The sequence below is a fragment of the Bufo bufo genome, chromosome 4, assembly GCF_905171765.1.
Source record: "Bufo bufo chromosome 4, aBufBuf1.1, whole genome shotgun sequence".
Lineage (NCBI taxonomy): Eukaryota > Metazoa > Chordata > Amphibia > Anura > Bufonidae > Bufo > Bufo bufo.
Window position 1 is genome coordinate 363,201,285 of NC_053392.1, and position 20,766 is coordinate 363,222,050.

Sequence of the window (20,766 nt, forward strand, 5' to 3'; positions counted from 1 at the left end):
GCGACTTCGCCCCTCCCATCCTAAGAGTTAGTTGGAAGATTGTGTGGAACTTACTGCACCCACTGCTGGATAAGGGTTACCACCTCTATGTGGATAACTATTATACCAGCATACCCCTATTTATGTCCCTAACTGCTAGAGGTACTGTGGCTTGCGGCACAGTGTGCAAAAATCAGAGAGGCAACCACTGAGAATGGGTGAAAGTTGGGCCGCCCTCCCTGAGAACATGCTGGTGGTTAAGTACAAAGACAAGAGGGATGTCCTTGTACTAACCACCATTTACACGAACACCAGCTCCCCTACTCCTGTATGAGGCACCAGACCCACTACCTCCAAACCAGTTTGTATCTTGGACTACAACATGCACATGGGACGGGTGGATCTTTCAGATCAACTTCTGAGTCCCTACAGTGCCACACGAAAAACAAGTGTGGTACAAAAAGCTGGCCGTACAGATGGCAATGTGCAATGTGTACATGCTATTTTAATCTGCAGGCCACACAGGAACTTTCCTTCAGTTCCAAGAGGTGGTTATCAAGGCCCTATTTTTTCAAAGCCAGGCAGGGGAGGATCCCAATACTTCAGGAAGTCATGGTGCCCGTGTTGTACCAGGGCAACATTTTCCAGGTCAAGTCCCCCAGACAGCAAGGAAAGGAAGGACCCCAAAAAAAAGATGCTGGGTGTGTTACAAAAGGGGGATAAGGAAAGACACCATTTACCACTGCGAAACCTGGCCTATGCATGCAGTAGTGTTTTAGGTACCACTCATTCATGGAGTATTAATTTAATTTCATCCATGATGTACCCTGTAGTTTTACCACCTTATATCTCTGATTTAGTCCGCATAGCTTACAGATCCACTTTTCACCAACCACTACATATTCATTTCTGTGAAACACCTGTTGGGTCAAAAGTACCCTTTACGCCACTTAAAATGTTCGTACGGGGATGCTCTTTCCAAAATGGGATCACTTCTTGGGGTTTTTAATTTCTGGGGACCTCAGGAATTTTTTAAATGCGACATGGCACCTAAAATCAATGTCTGCCAATTCAGGTCAGCAAAATCCATATTTTGCTGTTTGATTCTAGAGCCCTGCTGTGCGCCCATACATCGTTTCTTGAGCATATGTCGGGTGTTGCCGTATTCGTGGGGAAATGGGGAACAAAATGTGTGGTGTATTTTGTCCTCTTACTCTTTGGGAAAGTGAAAAATGTGGGTGTAAAGCAACTTTTTGGTGAAAAAAAATGCAATTTTTAATTTTCACTGCCAAGTGTTTCCTAAACCTAGGAAACACCTTTGAGGTCAAAATGCTCACTACACACCTTGAAGGATTCCTTGAGGGGTGTATAGTTTCCAAAATGGGGTAACTTTTGGGGGGTTTCCACTGTAGGGCCACCTCAGGGTGTCTTCATATGCAACATAGCTCCCAATTACCATTCCAGCTAAATCTGCTCTCCAAAAGCCATATGGTGCTCCTTCCACTCTGAAGCCTGCTTTGCACCCATACATCATTTTTTGAGCACATATAGGGTGTTTCTGTAAACTCCAGATTCAGGGTAATAGATTTTGAGTTTTGTTTGGCTGTTAACCCTTGATGTGTTGCAGAAAAAATAGATTAAAATTTAAAATCTGCTAAAAAAAAGTGAAATTTTGAAATGTCATTACCATTTTCCTTTAATTTTCGTGGGACACCTAAAGTGTTAACAAAGTTTGTAAAATCAGTTTTGAATAGCTTGAGGGGTGTAGTTTCTAAAATGGGGTGAATTATGGGTGGTTTCTAATACGTAAGCCCCACAAAGTGACTTCATAACTGAATTTTTGGAAATGTCCTTAAATATTAAGATTTTCTTCTAAACTTCTAAGCCTTCTAATGTCCCAAAAAAATTAAAATGTGATTTTCAAAATGATCCAAACATAAAGTAGACATATGGGAAATGTAAAGTAATAACTATTTTTGAAGGTATTACTATCTACACTGAACAAAAATATAAACGCAACACTTTCGGTTTTGCTCCCATTTTGCATGAGCTGAACTCAAAGATCTGAAACATTTTCTACATACACAAAAGACCCATTAACTGCAAAGAAAAAAAAAGGGGGGGGGTCAGTCAGCACATCCCAAAATCGCAAAAGACCCATTACTTTCAAATATTGTTCACAAATCTGTCTAAATCTGTGTTAGTGAGCACTTCTCCTTTGCCGAGATAATCCATCTCACCTCACAGGTGTGTCATATCAAGGGGCTGATTAGACAGCATGAATATTGCACCGGTGTGCACATTTAAGAGTGGCCTTTTATTATGGGCAGTCTAAGGCACACCTGTGCAATATTCATGCTGTCTAATCAGCACCTTGATATGCCACACCTGTGAGGTGGGATGGATTATCTCGGCAAAGGAGAAGTGCTCACTAACACAGATTTAGACAGAATTGTGAACAATATTTGAGAGTAATGGGACTTTTGTGTATGTAGAAAATGTTTCAGATCTTTACAAAATGGGAGCAAAATCGAAAGTGTTGCGTGTATATTTTTGGTCAGTGTATTTTAAAAGTAGAGAAATGGAAATTTGGAAATCTCAGAATGGCCTGGATAAGTAAAAGCGTTTTAAAGTTATCACCACATAAAGTGACACATGTCAGATTTGCCTGGTCCTAAGGTCCATTCACACGTCCGCAAAATGGGTCCGCATCCGTTCCGCAATTTTGCAGAATAGGTGCGGACCCATTCATTTTCAATAGTGCCGGAATGTGCTGTCCGCATTCGCGGATCCACACTTCCATTCCGCAAAAAATAGAAAATGTCCCATTCTTGTCTGCAATTGCGGACAAGAAAAGGCTTTTTCTATGAGAGTGCCGGTGATGTGCGGAACGCACATTGCCGTTGTCCGTGTTTTGCGGATCCGCAAAACACATACGGACGTGTGAATGGACCCTTAAGGAGAAAAATGGCAGAGTCTTGAAGGGGTTAAGCAATGCAAACTGTACAGTGAAGTGACCACTAAGCAGCGTGCAGTTAGATGGAAACTTTTGTCTGAGAAGCCTTTTGATTAAGCCAGCAGAAATACAACTTTGCAGCTTGCACAACTGAAAAACTCCCAGTTAAGCCAGTAACCATCTGCTGAATACGCTAATAAAATACAAGCGGAATAGCACCTTTTTAATTATTGAAAGTACTAGAGTTGACAAGTTGTAGACTCTCTTGTTTTTTTTTAAAGGGGTTGTCTAATGTATTGTGATTGTCCATATTGCTGGATGGATTAATTTTTCCATTACTGCTCATTTCCATGGTTACATCCACCCTGCAATCCATCAGTGGTGGTCGTGCTTGCACACTATAGGAAAAAGTTCTGGCCTGGTTGGTGCTTTTTCCAGTAGTGTGCACATGTTTCCTTTAAAAGCCATATGATTCCATATAAGTGAAACGTAGATGTACATTACAGACCGTGCTGGATGGCCACACAGGGTGAAACATGAACAGCTCCTATATAGCTTCCTATGTTCAGTAGTGTCAGTAGTAGCTTTCCCTTTGATCAATTTCCATTTTGTCGATGCAGCCATGCTGCATGGACATTTTGCAGAGTCAAGACCTCTTTCCATAATCTCCTGCCATTACCCAGGTCTATTACGTCACACAGCCTGAGTTAACATCGTCAGGACCAAGTCTGCTGTATAGACTCCTTCAGAGCTGAAATTCATGCACTAAACCCCAAATGGTGTGAACAACACCCTTTTATCACATTAGCACCACCCAATGGAAGACCCCTGGCAACCATGCCACATGTGCTCATCACTGCCACAGCCAACAGTGTTTTCCCTGCTGCCGGACCTGTACAGCAGGACACAAAATAAACTACCAGAAAATAAAAAAAGAACACCTACAAGGAGTTAAGATTAAGGGTCCATTTACACGTCCGTAAGTGTTTTGCGGATCCGCAAAACACGGACACCTGCAATTTGCGATCCGCAATTTACGGACCGCACATCACAGACACTATAATAGAAAATGCATTTTCTGGTCTGCAATTGGAGAATAGGACATGTTCTATTTTTTACAGGAAGGGAATGGCGGATGCGGATCCCGGAAATGCAGATTCGCATCCGTTCCAGCCCCATTGAAAGTGAATGGGTCCGCAAATTGCGGAACGAATGCGGACCCAAATTACGGACGTGTGAATGGACCCTAAAAGTGAGATTTATCAAAACTGGTGCAAAGGAAAACTGGCTTACTTACCCAATCAGTTTGATCCTTTCATTTTACAGAGGAGCTCTGGACGATGAAAAGTGGAACCTGATTGGTTGCTATGGGTAACTAAGCCAGTTTTCATTTGCACCAGTCTTGATAGATCTACCCCAAAAGCCTATTTTACAATTTGGCAATGCTGGATGGTGTTATCTATAGTGATCAAAGTCCCAAGAGCCTTACTTTACAGATGTTCCACAGACTTTTCTTTTTTCTTCTGGCATCACTGTTGTGGTTTCTTTTTTTTTTTGTCTGACATCACTGTTTTTCGTTTTATTGATGAAGTATTCAATATGCCTACTAGATGAAGGCATGTACCGTTTGTGCAGTTAATGGACATTGAATAGGGCCTTTATAGTGGTTATTCGAGAAGCTGGATGGTCCGTCTGTCAAATCTTGGAAAGAGTTGGCTGTGAAGTGTCTGTAGTGCATCGGTGTTGTTGACAGTGGTCAGAGGAGGGCAGTCACAGCAAAGGACAGCCACAGCATCTCAAATTGGTTTTGCAGTACAGTAACCCCTGCAGTGACCTCCCAGATCATAAGAAACCGTGTACTTGTAGCAGGACTACATTCACATACTCCAGTAGCTCGTTTTCCACTGACCTCTCATGATTGCCAATAGCGCCTGCACTGGTGCTCCAAGTGAGCCCAGTGGTTGCATACATAGCAAACAATAGTGTTCAGTGTTGAAAGCAGCTTCTGCCCTGATATAAAGGATAGCTGTATCCGAGTTCACAGACGGATTGGAGAGGGCCTACTGTAATCATGCATTGTGTGGAGAAACGCAGAACTGGTCATGGTGTGGGGCGCCATTAGCTACCATGACTGTTCCTTTCTGGTATTCTTGGAGAGAACATCAACCAGCCTTCAGTATGTCCAGGACATCCTAGAACCAGTCCTACTTTTATATGGTGTTCCAACAAGATAATCCATGTCCCATACACTGCCCGCACTACACAAGTGCTCTTCAGGGTATCCAGAAGCTCCCTTGGCCAGCCTAATCACTAAACATCTCCCTCGTCAAGAAGGTCTAGAACTGGATGGGGCAGTTGATCTCCCATGCTCAAAAGCCAACAACCACCAACTATGAGTCCAAGTTAAAAGAGCTTGGAATGACAGGCCACAAGAGGATATACTGCATGATTGTGTCATCACTGACCAAGCACCACTAGTTTATACTTTGTGAATCTCAGCTTAGGGTACTTTCCCACTAGCGTTTTTTACGGATCCGTCATGGATCTGCAAAAACGCTTCCGTTGCAATAATACAACTGCATTCATCCGTCATGAACGGATCCGGTTGTATTATGTCTCCTATAGCCATGATGGATCAGTCTTGAACACCATTGAAAGTCAATGGGGGACAGATCAGTTTTCTATTGTGCCAGATTGTGTCAGAGAAAATGGATCCGTCCCCATTGACTTGCATTGTTTGGCTCAGTTTCATGAGACCGACAACAAAACGCTGCAAGCAGCGTTTTGGTGTCCGTCTCCAAAGCGGAATGGAGACTGAACTGATGCATTCTGAGCGGATCCTCATCCATTTAGAATGCATTAGGGCAAAACTGATCCGTTTTGGACCGCTTGTGAGAGCCCTGAACGGATCTCACAAACGGAAAGCCAAGATGCCAGTGTCAAAGTAGTCTTAGTCACACTAAGTTTTCCAGGTGTCCTTTTTTCATTTTCTGCTAGTGTGTATAGATTTAGGTTATAAGGAAAGCCACCACTCCTACAAAGTGGCATAAAATTGTAAATTAAATAATGGCTCTTTTTTTGCATTAGGTTCCCTTTAAGAATGTACAGAGACGTGTGTGGAAACGTTTTTAGAATTAACTAAACACCAAAGGCTTTTATCATGATCTTTTTCTTTTTGTAGGAAGCTAGCATAGTTTCCGTTTGACCTACTTTTCTACTCACCTGCCGACTAGGCAGAAGCAATATCTTGTCTTTTCCTTCATTCAGTAAGAGCTGTAATAATTAACTTTTCGAGCAGATCCCTGCCTGCCTAAGTAGTTGTGCTGGTCCTACGATCAGTCTGCGGGATTCCGTTGGGATTTACCACCTCTCTCTCAGCATGGGTGTATCCTACAGCATTCAAGAGGGAGTAACCTGCATAATGGTTATTGTACTTTACCTTAATTCAGCTGGTAGATAAATCCATTCTTTTCTGTAGCCAGCCCCTCCCTTAATGCTTTGCTACTGCCTCGCCCTGTCAACCAAAGCAGTGAGGGAGGGTCTGGCTGCAGAAATGAGGGGAGCTTGGGTGCAACAAGAACAGTGGTGACACCCTCATTGCATCAAAGGCCTAATTTACATATTGAGAAAAAGTATCATAGCTCAGGAACAGAACTTCAGATCAACAAAACAAAAACGGTGTTTTAACCCCTTCCCGACACATGACGTACTATTACGTCATGGAAGCCACTGCGTTCCCGCAATTTGACGTAATAGTACGTCATGGTGATCGGGCAGGCACCGGAGCGGTGCGCGCCTGATCACTGCAGGGGCCCGGCAGTCCCTGGTAGCTGGGCCCCTGCTGTATCCGCCAGCATCGCTGTAAAAGCAGATGCCAGCAGATTAACCCCTTCTATGCCACGGTCCGCGCTGACCACGACATAGAAGGGGTTTGTGTCGGGTGAGGGAGAGAATCGAGTCCCCGCGCTGCTGTGGCAGGGACTCTATGTGTTAGAAGGCAGCCCGATGCCGTGCAGAGGCTGCCCAATGCCCTGCACGGCATCGGGACCTGCCTTCTATGGCTGCAACCTGTTAGTGTATTACTCACTGTAGTACAGGAACAGGCAATGCATTACAATACAGATGTATTGTAATGCATTGCAGAGGGATCTTACCCCCAAAAGTGAACATCAGAAATAAAGTAAAGAAAAAAAAGTTTAAAAAAAAGTGTTTTTAATTAATTCTAAGTAAAAAAGAAAAAATCACCCCTTTCCCCTTATTTTATTTAACAAAGAGAAATAAAAAACCCACACATATTAGGTATCGCCGCGTCCGTAATGACTAGCTCTATAAATATATCACAGATCCACCCTGTCCGATAAACACCATAAAAAAAATATAAAAACGGTGTAAAAAAAAAAGCAATTTTTGTCACCTTACATCACAAAAAGTTCAACACCAAGTGATCAAAAAGGCGTCTGTCCCACAAAATGGTGTCAATAAAACCGTCACCTCATCCCGCAAAAAAATAAGCTCCTATCTAAGACAATCGCCCCAAAAAATAAAAACTATAGCTCTCAGAACATGGAGACACTAAAACCATAATTTTTTTGTTTCAAAACTGCTATTATTGTGCTAAAGTGAAATACATAAAAAAAATATATATACATATTAGGTATCGCAGCGTCCGTAACAACCTTCTCTATAAAAATATCACATGTCCTAACCCCTCAGATGAACACCGTAAAAAAATAATAATAATATAAACGGCAGAAAAAGAAAAAAAAATTCGGCGTTCAGAAAATGAAGATACAAAAAACTATTTTTGTTTTCAAAAATGCTTTATGTAAAGCTGAAACAAGCTTCATAGAAAGTAGACATATTTGATATTATTGCGTCCGTTAAAAACCTGCTTTATAATAATAGCGCATGATCTAACCTGTCAGATGAATGTAAAATAAAAAACAAAAATGGTACCAAAACAAAAATTTTTTGTTACCTTGCCTCACAAAAAACTTAAAGGGCTTCTGTCAGCCCACTAAACCGTTTTTTTTTTTTTTTTTGTTTACTAATAATCCCTACACTGCGATTTATGTATACATAAGTTAAATAATCATTTCTGTTCAGTAGAATTTGCTAAAAAGCGATTTTTAAAATATGCCAATTACCTTGCTACCAGCAAGTAGGGCGGCTACTTGCTGGTAGCAGCCGCATCCTCCGACCCTAATGACGCCCCCTCCGCATTGTGATTGACAGGGCCAGGGAACGGAATCGTTCTCTGCTGGCCCTGCCTGTTAGCATTCAAAATCTGGCGCCTGCGCTGCGGCCGTACGTATGTTCAATCTGCGCAGGCGCACTGAGAGGCGGCCGCTCTCTCCTCAATGCGCCTGCGCCGGGTGTAGATGTGACGTCATCGGCGCAGGCGCATTGAGGATGGAGCGGCCGAGCGAGTGGCCGTCTCTCAGTGCGCCTGCGCAGATTGAAGATAGGTACGGCCGCGGCGCAGGCGCCAGATTTTGAATGCTAACCGGCAGGGCCAGCAGAGAACGATTCCGTTCCCTGGCCCTGTCAATCACAATGCGGAGGGGGCGTCATTAGGGTCGGAGGATGCGGCCGCTACCAGCAAGTAGCCGCCCTACTTGCTGGTAGCAAGGTAATTTGCATATTTTAAAAATCGCTTTTTAGCAAATTCGACTGAACAGAAATGATTATTTAACTTATGTATGCATAAATCGCAGTGTAGGGATTATTAGTAAACAAAAAAAAAAAAAAACGGTTTAGTGGGCTGACAGAAGCCCTTTAATATAGAGTAATTAAAAATCATATGTACCCCAAAGTAGTGCCAATAAAACTGGCACATTATCCCGTAGTTTCCAAAATGTGATCACTTTTTTGAGTTTCTACTCTAGGGGTGCATCAGGGGGGCTTCAAATGGGACATGGCATCTAAAAACCAGTTCAGCTAAATCTGCCTTCCAAAAACCATATGGTGTTCCTTTCCTTCTGTGCCCTGCCGTGTGGCCATTCAGCAGTTTACGACCACATGTGGGGTGTTTCTGTAAGCCGCAGAATCAGGGTAATAAATATTGAGTTTTGTTTGGCTGTTAACCCTTGCTTTGCTACTAGAAAAAATGTATTAAAATTTAAAATCTGCCAAAAAAGTGAAATTCTGAAATTTCATCTCCATTTTCCATTAATTCTTGTGGAACACCTAAAGGGTTAACAAAGTTTAAATCGGTTTTCTATACCTTGAGGGGTGTAGTTTCAAAAATGTAGTCATTTTTGGGTGGTTTCTATTATGTAAGCCCCACAAGGTGACTTCAGACCTGAACTGGTCCTTTAAAAAGTGGGTTTTGGAAATTGTCTGAAAAATTTCAAGATTTGCTTCTAAACTTCTAAGCCTTCTAACGTCCCCAAAAAATATAAAATGTCATTTTCAAAATGATCCAAACATGAAATAGACATATGAAATGTAAAGTAATAACTATTATATGAGGTATCACTATCTATTATAAAAGTAGAGAAATTGAAATTAGAAAATTTGGGGAATTTTTCAAAATTTTGGGTAAATTTGGTATTTTTTCACAAATAAAGGTGAAATATATTGACTCAAATTTATGACTATCATGAAGTACAATGTGTCACGAGAAAACAATCTCAGAATGGCTTGGATAAGTAAAAGTGTTCCAAAGCTATTACCACATAAAGTGACACATGTCAGATTTGCAAAAAATGGCCTGGGCAGAAGAGCAAAAACTGGCCCAGGGTATAAGGGATTAAACTACAGCTTTGTGTCTATGCAAACAGTTTAATAGGGAGGTCACTGGTGACGGGCTCAATTTCAGAAGGGAAGCGACAACCACTCTGAAGTATATTTTGTCTTTGTTTGGTTGTCACTAGGCTTGAGCGAATCGACCTTTGGATCATAGATCTGAAGTCTTTTTTTTTTTTTTTTAAATATCTCGATTTTTAATACCGTTTCCGTACAGCATTAAAATGTATTGGCTCAGTGAAGCCAAAGTTCTTCTTGCCGGAAGTCGCGTGAGACTTTGTGAATTTGTACTGTATTCATAACTACATATTTAAAAACAATTTAAAATAGCAATCCAAAACTGGGGCTTTGGTGCCAAGGTACCAGCCAGTACCAAAGCCCGTTTTAGATCCCTTTTTTAAATTGTTTTTAAATACACAGATATGAATACAGTACGAATTCACTGAAGTCTCAAGTGACTTTGAGTGACATGAACTTTGGCTCCACAAAGCCAATGCCTTTTAATGCTGTACGGAAACAGCATTAAAATCAAAGTATTTAAGCAAATCGACTTCGGATCTATGATCCGAAGGTCGATTTTGCTCAAGCCTAGTTGTCACTTTCAAGCCAATCCACATTTTAACTGACAAGCTAAAGGGGTTGTGCTCCCTTAGCTGTACTAGGGAGAAAGCTGCAACAGAAAGGACAACCCCTGAGCTGCAGTAGAAAAGACCCTCCCCCCTAACTCTCAACTTGATATAAATTTAGCAGAGCGATGAATGGGGAGATCTCTGGATCCATGTGAGGTACTGGACTGGTTCTAGCTTTGTTAGAGATGGTCAAGGACTATATGATGTCTGATTATAATTTTTTACATTAATCGTGGGATAACCCCCTTAATGGGAGATGTAGCAGGGTGAGTAGGTGGTACAGTCAGCTGTAGCAAACCAGAAACCTCTCCTACAAGTCGTCTTATTAAAAAAGGATTTAGCAGGAGAGGCTTCCATCTTGGTATGGGTATAGTAAGATATCTAATGAACTATTGTCTTCAGGCATGGATCAGCCAGTTCTTCTTTTTCTTTGTATATTAATTAGTTCTCACATCATCTGTTTTGGGTGAGAAGGTTTCAATAAATGCATGTTCTAGCTTCGGAATGTCAAAAAGAGAAGTCTGGCGTGTCTACGAAGAGAATTCGGCTTAAATTCACAGTCCTGACCACTTCTTGTCATTTGTCTTGCAGGGTGGATCATCTGTACACATTTTTTGTCCAATGGTCTCCTGAAGTTTATGGAAAAGATGCAAAAGAGCAAGGATTTGTGGTGGTGGAGAAAGATGAGCTTGATATGATTGACAACTTCTTTAGTGAACCCTCTACTAAAAGCTGGGAGGTAACACCATCAAATTTCTGTAGCATTCAAGAATGTGTTATGGCATCTTTTCTCAGCAAGCATATGATAAAAAATATCCATTAATGTTAGAATTTATTTTTATATTTAAGTACATATTCAATTAACTAGGGGCTAGATACAACCACGGCAGAGAGGGAGGGAGAGAATGAAGGACTTAAAGTTCTTGCTGATCATAGTGCACTGGTGAAAGAGAAAATAAAGCTTTAATACCTTGTCCGCCACACGCAAATTAAGAAGAAAACCTAAAACCTGTCCTCACCCCGTGCTGTTGATGTTGTGTGTAGGGGGTATGCAATGTCTTCTACTACTCAAATTACTACAGATGTTCTTCTTGTCCTTTATGAGTCCAATAGGCAGTCCTAACAGTGATTGACGACGATCACTGTTTTCATAGTCATACAGAAAATGCTGTCAGTCACCAAGTAGGACCACCCACTGGACTCCTAATGAGCCTCTAGGAGAAGTGGGGGCGTTGCCGTTACACCTAGAGACTCCACTTTCTCTGCAACTGCCGCACCCTCTCCACTTTGACAGGACCAGGCAGTGAAAACATCATAACACCTGGACCTATCAATGAGAGTGGAGAGGGCACAGCAGTTGCAGAGAGAGCAGAGCTTCTAGGTGTAATAGCAACGTCCTCATTGCTCCTAGAGGCTTATTTGCATAATTTAAAACATAATTTTTCTCGGAAAAGCAGGCGCATATGAACAGATGCCTTCAGCTGCCAAGCGTACATGCAACAGGTCAGCCAGTTTCATAGATGCAAATCTGCTGACAGATGCCCATTAATGTAAGTCGTACGCGATATGCAACTTGCCTGCCACCTGGCTGTGTTTTTACAGCCAAATCGGTTCTAAAAAAAATAGCGCAACAGCTAGTTGCAGACAAGTCACACATATTATTGTGTTAAGTGACACGTCACGGTGTAGTCCTACCCTTGTACTGAATCTTTTCCCGCAAAGCTATATATCAGTCTGCTCAGCTGCTTCTGCTCTATGGCATACCCCCACAGGTTGCAGTTCATTTTCAGTGTAACAGGTTCCCTTTAAGTCTGTCTTTCCCTCTGATCCGTAGTTTTGGATGATCCTGAACCTTTTGAAGCACAGTATAAGCTAATTGTTTTGTTAGTGGTTTCCTATGTAGCTTCACCTTAAGTGATTGACGTTATTATAGTTACATGTATGTCACTTCTGTGGCTAGTTTTGTAACCTCTTGGGTTAACTTTTTTTCGCTCTGCTCCAGTGACGTAGATTTGACTTTACATTTGAAATTTCATAATCTATATGTACCTGATGTCTTCAAATTGGAGTTTTGTACCGCATCCGTTTGATACAGAAAGATACGATTTGGATTTCTGGCTTGCTTCCTGTGGTGGGAGTGTTTTTCAGTAGAAGAGATATGTTGCATTATCATTGATCTCCTTTCTAAGAATAATGTAACGGTGACCTAGAAAAACAGTGTTCAAGGGAAAGCCATACCTCTGCACCTACATGTACAGTATTTCACAAGACTCTTGTCTTTATTTCATGCTCCAGGTAGAAAAATACCAAATAAATTGAGCCACTGAAGGGACAATGCAGAGTGTTCACTTGGATCTTCAAAGCTCCAGCATGTGTTGCCAATATGTAAAAGATAGCAGCAAGTTTGGAAGCCCCACTGATCTAATGATACGTCATGTAGAGGATAAGTCTGCAACCCTAAACAGGGAGCATCATTTTGGAAACTGAATACCAAGTGCCATGAAGAACATTGCATATTAGGCAGCATAACTACTATTTTAGGTGTTAAAGGTGTGTTCCCCCTGAAATAAGCGGGGCCATTGGTTGCACATGCGCACGGCCACTCCATTTGCTGTACTGGGCTTTCTCTGGAACTCCCATAGAAATGAGGCCTCTCCACTCTGTGTGTAGGGTGTGTGCTCACTCCTGGCTCTTTAAGGTGCGAGCGCGATGGGCCTTTATCTTCTCCAGCTTATGGCTGGCCACCTCAGGGTACTTAAGGCAACTTCCCCTAGGGGGAGCATTTAGGTTTGTTAGTTTGCTAAGTTCCCTGCTAAGGTGTGCTGTTCTTTTGTCTGCCCTTGTACCGACCTTTGCTTCTTTACCATATTGACCCTCAGCTAGCTGACCAGACTTGTGCCTGTTTACATGTATTGATAATACTCTGCCTGCCCTGATCTTGGACCTGTTACCACATTACTCATGCTCTGCCAGCTCTTACCTCTGCCTGTCCCTGACTGCAATTTTGCCTGACCCTGGCAGCTGTCAATCACAACATTGGGCCTACTAGAGTAGGTAGTGGCCTGGTGGTTCCCCTGCGGCAAAGACCAGATCCCTGTACATGTGTTTAAGTGAGAATACCAAGTGGTTGCTGGGATGCCACCCTTAGGTTTAGTCAAAATCGGACGGCACAGTGGTTCCACACCCACTCCCATAACAGCTATCTTTAAAATGCGTAATGATTTATGTAGGTTTGTCAGCACCACAGATCAGAAGTGTCTGCCATCTTGAACATCAGCCTTTATACAGCCTGAGAGAATAGAACTTTTGTTACATGACAGTAGCTCTTCTTCCTTTCTGTTAAAGGGGTTCTGTGCTTTGTTGTAAGTGATGATCTATCCTCTGGATAGATCATCAGCTTTTGATCGGCAGGGATCTAACACCCGGGACCCCCGCCAATCAGCTGTTTGAGAAGGTAGCGGCGCTCCAGTAGCGCCGCGGCCTTCTCACTGTTTACCGCAGGCCGAGTGACGTCACGACTTGTATCAACTGGCCTGGGCGCGGCAAAGCTCCATTCAAGTGAACAGCGCTTAGCCCCACCCACGCTAGTTGATACTAGTCGTGGCATCTGTGGGCCAGCGGTAGACCGTGAGAAGGCCGCGGCGCTGCTGGAGCGTCGCTGCCTTCTCAAACAGCTGATCGGCGGGGGTACCGGGTGTCTGACCCCCGCCGATCAGAAGCTGATGATCTATCCAGAGGATAGATCATCAGTTAAAACAAAGTGCAGAACCCCTTTAAATTTTGGGAAGGTAGAGACTGTAAGTGATCGCTAAAATCCAGGGAATGGCAACATATAGTGAAGGCTGGGCTCACATCTGTGTTGGAGGATCTGTTAGAAGCCTCTGTCACAATATGGTCCTGTTGGTCTGCCTCAAGATCAGTTCTCTTAAGGGCCCTTTCACACTTGCGTTGTCCGGATCCGTACTACTCCATTTGCCGGAATTACACACCGGATCCGGAAAAACGCAAGTGAACTGAAAGCATTTGAAGACGGATCCGTCTTCAAAATGCGTTCAGTGTTACTATGGCACCCAGAACGCTATTAAAGTCCTGGTTGCCATAGTAGTAGTGGGGAGCGGGGGAGCAGTATACTTACAGTCCGTGCGGCTCCCGGGGCGCTCCAGAATGACGTCAGAGCGCCCCATGCACATGGATGACGTGTCCATGCGATCACGTCATCCATGCGCGTGGGGCGCCCTGACGTCACTCTGGAGCGCCCGGGGAGCCGCACGGACGGTAAGTATACTGCTCCCCCGCTCCCCACTACACTTTACCATGGCTGCCAGGACTTTAGCGTCTTGGCAGCCATGGTAACCATTCAGAAAAAGCTAAACGTCGGATCCGGCAATGCGCCGAAACGACGTTTAGCTTAAGGCCGGATCCGGATTAATGCCTTTCAATGGGCATTAATTCCGGATCCGGCCTTGCGGCAAGTGTTCAGGATTTTTGGCCGGAGCAAAAAGCGCAGCATGCTGCGGTATTTTCTCCTGCCAAAAAACGTTCCGGTCCGGAACTGAAGACATCCTGATGCATCCTGAACGGATTTCTCTCCATTCAGAATGCATTAGGATAAAACTGATCAGGATTCTTCCGGCATAGAGCCCCGACGACGGAACTCTATGCCGGAAGACAAGAACGCAGGTGTGAAAGAGCCCTTAGTTGGTAGCTTATTTGCTTATTGAAAGAACGTCTTTATTGTTTATTATAACATTTACTCCTTTCTACAATGCTCAGTTATATTATTAGTTAAAAAACTTTCTATATAAAAACAGAAAAAAAAAGCTTCTTTCACAGATTCAATAAAAAAAAGCTCGATAAAATAACGTAGCTGTTGGGTGCTGTTTGAGTGCATTATTTTAACTTTCCAGTGCTTCAGTTATCTTCATGGCTCTGCTGCTGAAATGGACCAGAGCAACAGAAATTAGTGCAGATGTGCACACACCTTAACTTTTATGCGGGTATGGTGTGTAGCTTATATCACCCTCAGCCTTGTGGTATTTATTTTCAGGTTTAATCCACGTTTCATCACTTGTAATGTAATTCATGTCTTGGCGTTACATTATAATAGACTAGAATGGCTCCTCTCCTTTAACCCAAGAAATATGGATAAATCTGGAATTCCCCCTCCGTTGCTAGGGGAAGAGGAACACACCCAGTAAGCAGCAGCATTTCCTGCCTTGATTTTTGCCTGTCCCATAGGGATAACCTTGGTCATTTACTGGATCAACATTCTCTTGCGAAGATCAAAAACATTTTAAATTCTTGGCATGACATTTATGAAGTTCATCAAGTGGTGAATGTACCAGCAGAGAATGGCTGAACTTTATTAAGTTGGATTGTGGGTATAAGGCAGCATGCCTGATTCACTTTACTTTCCAGCATAATGGGTTAAAGTTTTTTTTTTTTTTTTTAGATTTTTTTACTGATGACCTATCATCTGGCTAGGTCATCAGTATCTGATCGGTGGGGGTCCCGATCAGCTGTTCGGGCTGTTCTCTGTTTTTCCTAGGTCAAGTGACGACACGTTACTGAGTCAAATGGCCCAGGAGCAGCTCAGCCCCATTCAAGTGAATGGAGCTGAGCTGTGGTACCCAGCACAACCGCTATACAATGTACAGCGCTGTGTTTGGTAAGCAGGGAGAAGGTAGCAGCACTCACAGGAGCGGTGTTGCCTTCTCAAACAGCTGATCAGTGGGGGTTTCTCACCCCCACTGATTAGATACTGATGACCCATCCAGAGGAAAGGTCATCAGTAGTGAAATCCTGGAAACCCCTTTTAAATCTATACCACAATTTCACAAGATATAGGGGTAGACTATGGACTTTAAAATATGTAGCATGCTTACACCCCCTTGTGGATTTTATTCACTGCTTATAAATAAAGTTTTGTTTAAAAAAAAAAAAAGACTAATAAAAGGGTTTTCCAATATTTAAATTTTATCAGTATCTGATTGGTGGGGGTCCGACACCCGCGACCTTCGCTGATCAGCTGTTTGAGAAGGCACCGACCGGCTCCCTTGTGCAATGTTTACTTTGCACCACCTGCTGTGAATTTTTTGCAAAACACCCCTTGGGTCAAAATGCTCACTACACCACTTCGTACATACTGTGACGGGTGTGTTTTCTGAAATGGGGTCAGTTCTTGGGGATTTTTTATTTTACCTCAGAGCCTCTGTAGTTATAGTCCAGTGCTGTATAAATCACCAAACTAGGCTTCAAATGCTCTCTCCCTTCCTGACCCCTCTCCCCAAACAGCAGTTTATGACCACTTATGGGGTGTTGCCGTATTGAGGAGAAAATGGGTGATGTTGTTGGGTCCTTTTTCTCCTGTTACCCTTTGTGAAAATGAAAAATGTGGGGCTTATGTAACATTTTATTGAAAGAAATTAAAGTGTTCATTTTCACAATGTGTTACTAAATTATATGAAATGCCTGTGTGGGGACAGAATGCTTAGTACACCCCTCGATAAATTCCTACAGTGTACGCATGCACAGTTTACTACCACATAGGGGGTTTCTGTAAACTGCAATATCAGGGCAATAATTATTGAACAGAGAAATCGAAATTTAGGAAATAATGAATTTGTCAAAATTTTCTGTCAATTTTAAAAAAAAATTATAAATAAAAAAAGTGTCACAAGAAAAACATCTCAGAATCGGTTAGATAAGTCAAAACAGTGAAAAGTTGTCCCCGCATAAAGTGACACGTCAGATTTGCAAAATTTGGAACCACCAGATTTTGGATTATGTGGTTGATAAACGAGAGTTTACCTTGTGGGTTGCTAAACAGGACCTTTCACCACTCCTGACATGCCTGTTTTAATACCTTCATGCATTCCCCATGTAATAACAATTCTGGAACATCTATTCTTATGGTTCTATGTTGTGCCATTCCTGTATTATTTCTACTAGAAGTTATGAATGAATTGCTAGCAGTCTGTAGTAAGGGTACAGTGGGGTGGTAACCAGGTGGGGGGTGGGGGTGCAGCGTCCCACTAGTTTATGTGGGAACTGCAAAAGCTTTTTGTTGTCATCTTGAAATCCCTTTTTACCAGGCTGTCAGGTGCAATATATATATATATATATATATATATATATATATATATATATATATAAACAGTTCAGGCCTAGCTTAGGGAGTTGGGAAGATGTAGTGGTTGAATATAGGAGTGTGGAGGAGGCAGGAGAGGTCTCCTCTCCTCTCAAGCTCTCTCTTGGGCTCCACGGCCCAGAGGAGTCGTCATTGTATCTCAGGATCAAGCCAGGAGAAAAGGCTCTATTCTACCATCCACTCCTCAGGAGTAACAAGTGAACCTTAGTCAAGTTTATTGTTGGATAAAAACAAAGGAAGGACAAAGCCATTATTATAGGCACTAGGCGTCTTTGTATATAGATGTAGGACTTATTAGCTTCTGGCAGCCTCACCGTTATTTCAAGGACAGATAGGATTTCTGTTTCATCGCTTGTGTGTAGAAGACGAGGACTTGAACTACCTCAACTGAGACGGAAGCAAGGCGAAGAGCTATTTATCAGTGAGTACATAACGAACTACGCTAGCCTGACACGTTACCACCAGCACAGCCTGTTAAAGAAATTCATAGACTGTGTTATTGCTGGATGTAAACCGTATCAAGAACCTGGTTATAGTAAAGTTTACCGTTTGATTTAAAGAGGACCTTTCACCTGAAAATGCAAGTTAAACTAAAGATATACACTTACTTGCCGGCCCCCGGTGGTGCTTATTCAGTTCTTCATTTTGCACTTAGTGCCCCCATTTGTCCGCGATGCCCCCCGCAATATTTTCGCCTTCTATGCTAATGAGCCATTCGGCTCAACTGGGCGGGCCTGCAAAATTTCTCCCAGCGTGTCTTTCTTCTCCCTGGCACGAAGCGCATCCAATCAGCGCGCTCTGCTTTTAGCCAGGGAGAAGAAGCTCCAGTTCTCGCGAGATTCGCGAGAACTGGAGCGATTTCATCCATCCCGAGCCGGCACCATCTTGGATTCCCGCGGCGAGCACTGGAGCAGCGTCTGAGGCGGCAGCTCAGGATGGATGAAATCGCTCCAGTTCTCTCGAATCTCACGAGAACTGGAGCTTCTTCTCCCTGGCTAAGAGCGGAGCGCCAGGGAGAAGAAAGACATGCCCGGGAGAACTTTTGCAGGCCCGCCCAGTTGAGCCGAATGGCTCATTAGCATAGAAGGCGGGAAATATTGCGGGGGGCACCGTGGACAAACGGGGGCACTGAGTGCAAAATGAAGAACTAAATAAGCACCACTGGGGGCCGGCAAGAAGGGTATATCTTTAGTTTAACTTGCATTTTCAGGTGAAAGGTCCTCTTTAAACCTGCCTCATTCTTCTAACTTCATACCACCACCATCCTCAACATTTTGCACCACAAAGGTGCTGGCGCCACGACATTACTCGAGTCAGGGGTCCAACCGCACAAGCACTCAGCAACCATTTACCATCAAGGGCACTTCAATCACCACCTGGCCGGTGTCCCCTGTAACAGAGTGTGCCCAGGAGAATCCAGTGCTGTTCTCCCCTTCACTGCACTGCTGGCCCAGGGAGGCGTCTGCTAAACCGTGAGTAACCGATGAACTGTATGTACATTCCGGCCCACCGGGCACCTCACGTGTTCTACCCCTGCGGACTGGCACGTTGCAGGTGTGCCTGCACAGTCTGAAAATGGCAGCACTGATTGGATAGAGTTAGACTGTGCAGGTACACCCCCCAACTGGTTACCACCCTTCTGTACCCTTACTGCAGACTGCTAGCAATTAATTCCTAACTTCTAGTAGAAATAACACAGGTATGGCACAACATAGAGACATACGAATAGATGCTCCAGAATTGTTATTATATGGGGAATGCATGAAGGTATTAAAACAGTCAGGAGTGGTGAAAGGTCCTCTTTAATACACCCGCATTGAAAAAGTGAGGTAAAATCTGCAGTGACCACATGGTGCCCTCTCTGTGTGAGTTTAGCTGGAGTTTCTGTGCTTTGCATACAAGTGGAGGTAGATAACTGAAAACATATTGTAACAATATAATTCTGAACTTCAGAAACCTGAAAGAACTGGTAGATCCACATCTAGTGAAGCTTTTCCTGTAACACATTAATCGTTGATTTTTTTTATAATTTTTTCATTTGTTCAAATGTCTTTAAACAAGCAAGTTGCTTCATGCACACAACCCCTCCTTCTGATCAGGAAATAGAAACTTAGTTCTCTGGCCGAAGTGAAACCCCATTGTGAGTTTATACGCCTGGTCCTGCCTACAATCAGCATGCTTGCCACGAGCGTATAAAGGTACCGCATGGCTGCAGGTTCTCACTCATCTCCAGCAGCTACAATGAGTAAACCTAGAAAACCACTGAACATCAGAATCCTCTACATTGCAAATGGGCTTCAAGAGTCTTATGTGCAGGTAGATTTTTTTTATTTTGTTTTACAGGTATATTTTTCCCTTTTTTTTGTTTGTTTTTTAACATACATATTGGGGTAGTTTTATGCAGAATGGATTAGAAAAACGTAGTTTTCTGAGGATGGATGGGTTTAAAAGATGTGTAGATACTTTAGAGTTCTCTGCACCGCCAAGTGAAGCCTATCTGCTTTTGTATGAATACTGTAGCTTATGTTGTAATGTATGAAAATAAATTGGACACTTGCAGATTTACTTTCACGATTTACATCCCCAATCTTGCTCCATATGCTGCTCGATAATCAGCTGTTATCTGGTACCATGGTGCTATATGCTGGTGTCAAGGGTCTTCAGGTTGAGGTTTTATGGGTGGAAATACAGCTTTGCTACTGTTATTCAAAGTATTTTTACCCACCAAGTATCATGTGGAACTAAAAAAAACTTCTGTTTTCATAGATCATCACCGTAGAAGAGGCCAAGCGTCGGAAAAGTACCTGCAGCTATGATGATGAAAAGGAGAGGGAAGATACACTGGAAGATTTTCTGCCAGATTTGAAACAGAAAAGCAATTTGCTGGAAGACACACACATTGAAAAGGTAACGCCTTTAGGCTTAAAGGGCTTTTCCCAGAAAGAAAATTCAGTAAACTATCCAAAGGATAGTATGATTGCGAGTGGTCCAACTGCCAGGGCCCCTGGCAATCTCGAACACGGTCCCCAAGTCTCATATGTGAATGGGGTGGTAGTCCACATGCGTGACCCTACTCCATTTACTTCTGAGGGCCTGGTGGAAATAGAGCACTGTACTCATTACTTTCTGTACCCTATTTGCAATGCACGTGTCTTCCTGCTCATGCACAAAAGCTCTCACTTTCTATTATGATCATTGCACATGGCACAGATGGTGTGTAGTGCTGAGGAATTGTTGGAGAGCGACGCCATATAGTCTGCCAGCATAATTTGACAAACACACGTAAATACATGATAGCATAG

The 20,766-nt window shown here is 43.0% G+C and overlaps 1 protein-coding gene across 4 annotated transcripts in view; it reads left to right on the plus strand.

The window, feature by feature from the left end:
• Positions 1–20,766, plus strand: part of NCOA7 (nuclear receptor coactivator 7) — a 234,944-nt gene that overhangs the window by 205,841 nt on the left and 8,337 nt on the right. For 3 of the 4 annotated variants that reach the window (XM_040429099.1, XM_040429098.1, XM_040429100.1), the window contains 2 exons: positions 10,906–11,053; positions 20,231–20,371. In XM_040429099.1, the coding sequence (XP_040285033.1) occupies positions 10,906–11,053; positions 20,231–20,371 (289 nt within the window). Of the gene's footprint in view, positions 1–10,905; positions 11,054–19,620; positions 19,781–20,230; positions 20,372–20,766 lie in introns of those variants that run through there. The other variant, XM_040429101.1, reaches the window with a different exon arrangement.